The 9435-nt window shown below is 38.1% G+C and overlaps 1 protein-coding gene across 1 annotated transcript; it reads right to left on the bottom strand.

Moving 5' to 3' along the window:
* Positions 1–2709: 2709 nt before the first annotated feature.
* On the bottom strand, positions 2710–3717 carry LOC103556028 (olfactory receptor 1J1-like). Its single transcript, XM_008527906.2, has one exon. The coding sequence runs from the start codon at positions 3667–3669 to the stop codon at positions 2710–2712; it is 960 nt and encodes a 319-aa protein (XP_008526128.2). The 5' UTR covers positions 3670–3717.
* Positions 3718–9435: the final 5718 nt, after the last annotated feature.

Consider the following 9435-nt stretch of genomic DNA (forward strand, 5'->3'; position numbering starts at 1 on the left):
ATATGAACAATACAGAAAAGAAGAATCTGGAAAATGTGGTTTCCAGCCTGACCACCACAATGCAAGGGAAGCCTTAGAAGTGGGTGATGATGATGCTAAGTTAACAGCAGACAATCTAGAATAGGACACAAGGACAAGAGAGGGGGACTGTGTAGGAGGCTGAGAGAGTGTCCATGTTCAAGTCCCAGCAATAGGTTGAGGGACTCAAGGGACAGAGCCACCCAAGATAAGCCTACGTTAGATCAGCTAACCTACTGGTTAGCTGACCACAGAAGCATGAGTGAGAACAACCAAGTCTGGAAAATCAGCCACCCCAGCTAGATCAGCCTAAGGTACATCAGTCAAACGTCAACTAATCCTCAGATTCGTAACTAACATAAATTCTTATTGTTGAAGGCTGCTGAGACTTTGTGGTCATTTGTTATCCAGCATTTTTGTGGCAAGAGCTAACTGATACACAAGAGTATGAAAAGCTCTTATGTCACAAGGGCACACCTAACCTCATTAGAGTGGGAAAGTATATTACTGCCCTGGAAGTGAGAAGGAAGAGGTAAATTTTTTTTAAAACAATAATCCAAATTACCAAACTTAATATCTGAAATGTTGGACAAGTACTTCTCAAGAGATGTAATTTTTTCTTGCTATTCTTTAAAAATTTACTTAGTTGAGGATTGTTTTCCTCTTCAACTGAATAAAAACTCTTCTGGACCCCATAAATTCTCTTCTAATCCTTAGGTATTAGAAAGGGTAAAGATTACTTTCTATCACAAACACTGCCTCAATTCTGTAGTTAAATTTCCTTTTCCCTCATTGGATCTAGCTGCAGGCAAGTAAGTGAGGTTCAGAAAGGAGTCGTAATGCTACTTTGTCTCTTTCTCCTCATTTTTCTCAAGTCCAGTTGCAGTTTCTGAACCCACTTTCTGGTGATGGAGTATGGAAGGAAGAATGAGAAGGTGATAACAATAATATTTTTCTTTGATTGCTACTGTATTAAAATGTTTTGGCTTCTCTTGACCTGAATGATGGTTAAGACTCATTCTCTTGTCACTTCTAGTCCAGGGGATATTCAGAGACTGCTGCACTGCCTTCCCACACATCCTGTAAGTATACTTTTTCCTGTGAATTCTTCTCCTCATATCCTGGTTTTGTAGTGATGTATTACCTACAGATCTCTTATTCTTTCCTGGAGCTTCCTAGGCTTTCTAATAGGTTTTCTTGAGAAGAATTGAAAATGGTTTCATACCATTTCTCTCTCTCACATAATCCACCTATGGTCCATAGGAAACATTTTTACTTCTATTGCCCCACCATCAGGAGAAGTGAAAGTATTTCCCAAATAGAATTTTATTCCATAATTCCAGTTCTCTCTCTCTCTCTTTCTCTCTCCTCTCATTCATCTTTCCTATTGCCCTCACTCTCATAAAGCAAGGGATATACATCAAACTCTTTAAATCATTCTTTTGAAACTTCTCCTACTAAACTTCAAGTGAGGAGGAAATCATCCCCTTCTTGGTTGGAAGATTTGGGGCTCTCTGTGCAGCTTTCTCAAAAAACAAAAGAAACAAACAAAAAAATACCACTCTACAAGAACCTCTCATCTCCAGCTCTTAGGAAATTTTTAGATCCACATCTAGGTTGAGAGGCTCAAAAGTTATGAAATGGATTATTGGGTATTTTATATAAACATCTTCATTTTGTATCTTACAGATACAAAATATCTTGCAGATACTCACTTTGGTATCTGGTATCTATCAAATCTTGGTGCCTCAGATAAAACTTCCAGTTTAACATCCTGACACCAGCTGCTCCCTCTTCCTGTGCTCATCAGGAAAAGATAGAACTTCATGTGTCTGGATGATTCTGATTTGTGAAGTCTCAGGTAGAGCAACACATCCTTTGGCAAGGTTTTCATGTCCTCTGCCACTAGGCTGAGCTAATTATTCCTCATCAGGACACAGTGATCCATATAAACAATTATGGTCCTTGGCTGAATAGCTCTAGAGTCCAACAGCCAAGATTGAAAACTTCCTTTCACTACCTGCAATTTTAAGGAAGTCTTCTTCAGCTCTTTGAGCCTGAGTTTTCCCAAAATATCTCTTAGGGTTGTTGTCAAGATTAAATTAGATGATTTTAATGCATATTAAGCTGTTCAACCAGTACCTGAGACAATGGAGGTGATGTTAATTTTGCTGCTGATTACCTGTTTGTGTTCAGAGAGAAAGGAAGCATGGGCTATATTCCTGAAGGTCAATAAATCAGAGTGTTAATTATTATATAAGGAAAGTAAAATTTAATATGCTCTCCCTGAAAGTTCTAGAAGGGCTCAGGGTCCCTGGATGCTTGGGTGCCTGGGTGAAGGAGAAGCCATATTGTCACCAAAATGGAAAATCCTTTAGAAATGGAAATGTCAAAGGTCAAACACATTTGATAACAAATTTAATATTGGGAAAGGGCTATCCTGATGGCTTCTATTCATTGATACCAACTAAAGTGACATAGCAACCTCAAAGTATTTACAATCCACATTATCTGAGAAAAGAGCAAATTAATTCCCATAAAGCATATAACATTCTAATACTCTCCCTATCAGGTGAAAGAATAATGTCAGCAAAGATTTAGGAGTAACAGCTATGGAAACAAGACAAGTGAGCTATATTTTTAATAATTTGTATTTACATGTTACTATGGAAATAAGAGCATATGAGTGCTTTAAAAGAAAGGTAAGTATTGTTTGGAAGAATATGTTTTCTTACTCAAGAGTTTTTTCAAGGCCCCTTTCATGTCTTTATTTCTCAGGCTATAAATGAAGGGGTTTAACATGGGAGTGACCACTGTGTACATCAATGAAGCAATTATGTTATTGTCATTGGTGTTGTTGGATGAAGGAAGGAAATATAGACCAATAATTGTCCCATAGTAAAGGGTCACTACTGAGAGATGAGATCCACAAGTGGACAAGGCTTTGCCAATGCCCTGGGTAGAGGGAGCCCGGACGATGGTGGCCCCAATATGGCCATAAGAAACCAGGATGCCTAAGAATGGAAGCACAATGGTTGCTATTCCCACAATAAAGATTAGCAATTGGTTGAGGGAAGTGTCTGAGCAGGACAACTTGAGTAGGGCATCAAGGTCACAGAAGAAGTGAGGGACAGTGTGATCAGCACAGAAGGACAGCTGGGCCAGGAGGAGGGTGTGCAAAAGGGCACAAGCACAAGTAATGAGCCAGGACCCAGCCACCAGCATGACACAAACGCTCTGACTCATGATGGTGGTATAATGGAGAGGATGACAGATGGCCACATACCTGTCATAGGCCATTGAAGTGATCAGGAAACTGTCCAAAGCAGCAAAGAAGATGAAAAAATATGTCTGTGTAATGCTTCCTGCATAGGGGATGGATTTGTACTTAGTGTGCTTGTTCATCAACATCTTAGGGACGGTGACAGATGAGAAGGAGATATCAGTGAAGGCCAAGTGGCTAAGGAAGAAGTACATTGGGGTGTGGAGGTGAGAGTCCAGCCTGATGAGCAGTATGATGAGTAGGTTCCCCAGCACCGTGGTCAGGTACATGCCCAGGAACAGGGTGAGGAACATGCTTTGCTGCTCTGGCCAGAAGGGAAGCCCCAAGATGATGAATTTGGACATGCTGCTCTGGTTCTCCCTCCTCATACTGGTATATCAGCTGGATGGGGAAAGTTTAAGGGAAAAAGAATGTTTCATGATAAAAAAAATGATCACTGTGGCATAACATAATAGAGATGTTCTTTTGATTTAGAGAATATCTTCATCTATATTTTCTTACATTTGATGCATGTTTTGCTGGTTAAACGTAGAAAAGTGTAGGTTTACTTTACATAGCTACTTTCTTTCTCAACCAGATGCCAGTCTCTGTAAATGATAATACTAATAGTTAATGTTTATTAAAAACTGTCCTGATGCTCTGTTCTAATAGCTTACATGTAGTAACTGAGTCAACAGTCTTAAGTAGGTGAGCTAGGTAGGTACTGTTATTATTCCCACTTTTGGATGGTATAACTGAGGCAGACAGTCACACAGTCACTGAGGTAAGAAGAAGAGAAAATGGGCTTTGGTGTCCAAGCATTTTGACTTCGGAGTTTGGTCTCTGGAAGCAAAACAAATGATTTGACATCAGAAATCTCATTGCCCGTCATAATTTTGTGGGTAATGAGCTGTTTAATTTTGTAAATTTTGCTTCTCTACACATTCCATGATTATTTCTAATTTGTTCTTTGATTGTAGACCCAGAGTGTATCACAGACAATTAATGTATACCCAATACAAGTTTGTTTAACAAATCACAGATGGCACATACAATTAAATTCATTATGGCAGCCTCTTTAAGAAACTTACATCAGTCCTTGTTGAAGACCCAGATTTAACCCTAATAATCCCAGGACCCCTGGCTATTTAGCTTCCACATGGCATCACATTCAAAGAAGTACAATCTAAAAGCCAAACGTAACTTTAAAAAGGAATTATAATCTTTTTGGCATCTCTAAAATAGCCTATTAGAAATTTATTTCCTAACCCAAATCAATGTTTATCAAAATATCTATATATTTTTAAAAGAGAAGTTTGGGATTCCCTATAATGTATCAAAGTGATTATAAAGCTATACTTATTACAACACATAATGTATTTTTACAAAGATAAACCAATGAAGCAGTGGAAGAAAACAGAGAGCCTAGAAACAGACATGTTTATAATGAAGACTTGGTCTCACTGTCTTTTTGTCAGCTAGATTAAGAAGGTGACCATGTACCAGTCCCAGTTCACTCACCCCTAACTGAATGAAAGGAAGAGTGTAATTATGAACCAACTTAATCCAGTGTTAAAAATTCGTGTTAAATGATAACTTTCAGTGACTACAGTAAAGTAGCCATCTGGCTCCCTATGTCTGGAAGCAGATCATATCATAATATTTATGAATGCTTTACCAGTTGGTCTCCCAGAAACAAATGAAGGATAGTTTGCTATTTAGTCCCAGAGGCAGAAGGCTTTCTGCACAGATTCCAGAAGAATCTCAGCAGACCCAACCCTGAGCCCACAATATTCATGGATTCTGGAAAATGAGTGATGGAAGACTCTCCCTAATTTTTTTAAGATTCTTCAGATTATCTAGGTCAGTTTTTCTTAAGGGGACATGCATAACTATGGCTATGTAGTGTGATTTCCAGAACAACACTGAACCTTCCATACCCCTACCCAGAACACCACCTTCAATAGGATGCTAGTATCTGAAATTCTTTTAGCAAGAGAAAAAGGGCTCTAAGTTCTCAACTTTAGATTCAATTTAAAAATAAATGTTCTTGGGATAGAGAGCCTCTAGCCAGCACTCTCACTGAGATGGAATGTCTGGAAGTTGTTCATATTTGGGGACAAGGTTTAGATGGCAGAACAAGGGCACTGACCTCCTCAGACAAACTGAGGAAGGAAGAGGGTTGAGGAGTATAGGTAGAATGGAGCAGAGGCTGTGGACACTGAGAACAAATTTACTGTCTTTCCAATTTGGCTGAGATAACTGCTACAGGGCTAGAAATAATTACATTGTTAACAAAATCTGATTTAGTACTTAATTTGTACGCGGTGCTTTTCAAATACTGTTCACTTCTTCTCACAGCATTTCAACAGAGGCATTCTGGTTCTCATTTTAGAGAGGAGAACGTTGGGACTCAGTGATGGAACTTGACTGATATTATAGCACTAGTATGCAGTGAACCTGGGATTTGATCCCAGGCCTATCTAGATTCAAAGACTACATTCTTCCCACAATGTTACATGCCTTCTTTAACTATATCCTCAAGCAAGACTGTACTTGCTGCCTGAGAGCACTCAAGAATTTCAGGAAGTGACTCAAGACAGTTTGAGAGTGGATGAAAATCTTTGGCTTCAAGCTATGTGCCTTGATGGTAATATCAATAATAATAATAATAAAATTCTAACAATCATTCATTAGTCACATATTCACTGTGTGAATAATATAGGCCAGCTGCTGTAACATGTACTTTATATCATATCAGCTTAAGAGGACCACAGAATTGCATTATTCTCATTTAACCAGTTGGAAACTAAGACTGAGAGAAGGTAAGTAATTTGCCTAAAATCATTCAGCATGAAAATGATGGACAGATCATTCAATCTCAGATTTACCTGATTTCAAAACCATGTTCTAACCACTATGCAATATTGCCTCCAGCAGAACATGATTTGATGAAAAAGAGACATATGTTCTCCTCATTAAAGAGAAAAATATGGGACCCGTAATTTCCGTGAAAGCCTTTGGATGGATGCATTGCCTCCATCCTTAATTAGATAATCAGTAGTGAATAGAGAGAGTAGGATACCAGCTACTGGGTTTACAAAGGCTACCCATAAAGTGAATTTCTCAAGGGTCCAGGACAAAAGCAGATCAGACCCTGGCTGATATTTTTTATGGACTATCTAGTTTCTTCAAACAAGGCAAAGATTAAGGCAACTATGGTGCACATCTATTGAAGTAATATCACATAGCAAATAAAATGAGTTCATGAAAACTTCACGACATAATATTTGAACGAACATAACAGAAAATTACATATATTTCTGTTTCATAATTATTTGCAAAAAATTCAGATTATTATTATTTTTAACCCTAGAAGATTGTGCTTATAGCTTGGATTCAGGGCAGATATTCATCAAAACTATGAAAGAGATAACATTTTCCTAGAGAGGAATGTACAAACCACATGGAATTGTAATTATGGTATCCACATAAGATATTCAATATCTCACACAAAATTACGTAAATTTCCTCGCACGAGTGTGCAAAATTTTGTAGTTGATCATTCACACACGCAAACACACATATTGCTGAGTGAAGTATACAAGTACTGTCATTACCTACTTTGAGAGTGAATAATTCAAATACTGTCATCTCTGGGGTGTAAACTAATTTTTCATTTTCTCTCCAAAAGACTTAGAGCTGGGACAAGGAGAAAAGTCACAAACTCAACCCTGAGGTGAGGATGAGGTACACTCGCTCTTTTTCACCACATTCTAATAATGACAATGGTCTCCATTTTTATGAGGCAGGCTGGGAACCCAGGGGACCCATCCACAAATTTCTGGTGAGGGACTATATGGGAGTAATTATTGCATTTTCCTTACCCATTCCCAGGGGAGATGTGCCTTTCTTGCATACTAAAGATAGTTAACTCTGCAGAATATAAATAAGGACTTTTATTATTTGCAGTTTCTTTTATTTATCAAGAATTTTCACATCTATGAGTTCATTTAGTTCTCACAATAATTCTTGAGGTAGATAGTGTTCTTGTCATTTTATTGTGTTTGAGCATGGCTCAAAGGAAAATGGCCAAATGAAGATTCAAACCCAAACAGACTAACTTCAAACTGAAAACCTAATTCCATTGCACTATGATGCCTCCATTGGAGTAGTGGGCTCTGTATTGTGTGGACTTCTTACTTCCCATATTCAATGCAGAACTGGGAGGAGCATTGCCACTAGACCCTAAGGAATAAAAACACTTGTCAAGGAATAGTTGAGCTTCTGTTTCTCGGAAATAGAGGGTTTTTATTCCTACACAAACACCTGAATGCATGTAGAGATTTTTTTTGTCAACTATGACACATAACAGTTAGCACATACTCAGGGCTCAAAATATATTCTTTAATCATAAGAATGACAGTGTGAGAAGTCTTTGGAAACTTGTTCCATTCAGATTGGCAAATATCAAGAAGAGACAAAGATTGAAGTGGAGGCACTTTATCCATTATTTTTCCAATAATACATTCATTTGTTTATTTATTCATAAAAATATTGTGTACCTACTTTGTGGCAAGGATTTTGTGAGTACCCTGGGTAAACATTTGAAACACAGTTTTTTTTTTCTCTCAAAATAGCTCCAAGTGTAGTAAGAAAGGTAGACAAGACAGTGTGTGTCCAATGCTATAATGAAGGAGAGTGCTAAGTGTCATTGGAGCAGAGAGGAGGGGTATCAAACCCAAATTTAAGAGGTCAAGTAAGGTAGGCTTGTAGGAAGCTATATGTAAGCAGAGATCTGAGACAATCAAAGCAAGTGAAAGGTGATGTGGACAGTGTAGAGGCAGATATTTGGAAGGAAGAGAAAGAGGAATAGGAAAATACTTGGAGAATAGAAAGAATGAGAAGTTTGGAAAACTGTTATCAGGAAAATTAGAAGAGCTGGAATGTACACTTCAACAGAGAAAGAGGTTCAGGATAAGGCCAGAGAAATTTGCAGGAATGAATCATGCAGTGCCTTGGAAGCCATGCTGAACAATTTTTACTTTATCCAAAAAAGAAAGGGAGAGCACAGAAGAATTTCATCAGAATATTGACAGTGTCATATTAAAAACTATCACTGTAGGCAAAGAATGGATAATGAGCCTCTCTTTGCAGTGGGTGGAGGAAATGTTGGCAGGGCAGGAACTGAGTGTTTGGATGCAAGACCAGCAGCAAGGAGACTAGTTAGGAAGTGGTCACAGTCATTTGGGTAAGAGATTATTGAGGTATGTCTAAGAGAGATAATGGAATTGGAGAGAACTATATGTATTTAAGTCTCCTTTAGAGTCAAAATCTTAGGGATGTGCTCATTTTAACATGAACTGATTTTCATAAGACTGTAGAAAGTGAGGAAGACAAATGAGTTAAAAACCTCTCTAAATGTATGGCTTGGACAGTTGGGTGTATGGTTGTGGTATTCTCTGTTCTATCTCTCTGAGACAGGGGACACAGAAGTAGAAACAGATTTGAGTTTTTAATGGACTGAGCATGAAGTATGTAAGGGTCACCCATGGGAAGGAATTCAGGGAACAGGTGGATACATCCTGGATAGAGATAAAAACTCATGGACTGTCAACATAGAAAAGGATGAGATTTCCTAAAAGCAATAACATAAATAAGAAAAGCTGAGAAAAGAGAATAAGAATATAGAGAAGAGAAAGCACAGAGAGAGGAGGGAAAGAAAATCAAGGAAAGGGAAGAGAATAAGGCTGAGGACAGACCATAGAGAACATTGACAATTAAGGAAATGGCAGAGAAAGAGTGTCCCTAAAAAGACATCAAAGAACAACCATAGACATAAAAGGAAAATATAAATATGTGTGAGCTAAGGTAAGAGAAGATTAAGTGTTGAAAACTACTCTCTGAATTTAGTAATAAGGAGGATTTTGATGATGCAACCAGGAGGAATGTCAGTGAGTGGTGAGGACAGAATCTAGATTACAGTGGATTGAGGAAAAAATGGAGAGTAAGGAAGTGCATAAAGTGGCTAGTTGGATTGATCCAACGTGAAACTTTACTAGAAGGGTGGAATGGAAGGCCATAGTGGTAAAGACTTGGGTAAATTGGGAGAGTGATAAACCATAAAATCCATCCAAGAGCAGTAACAGAGTGAA

The sequence above is a fragment of the Equus przewalskii genome, chromosome 26 (assembly GCF_037783145.1).
Source record: "Equus przewalskii isolate Varuska chromosome 26, EquPr2, whole genome shotgun sequence".
Lineage (NCBI taxonomy): Eukaryota > Metazoa > Chordata > Mammalia > Perissodactyla > Equidae > Equus > Equus przewalskii.

What these genes read in the sequence shown, in the direction of transcription:
- LOC103556028 (XM_008527906.2), bottom strand. Translation starts at nt 3,669, where the DNA reads ATGAGGAGGGAGAACCAGAGCAGCATGTCCAAATTCATCATCTTGGGG.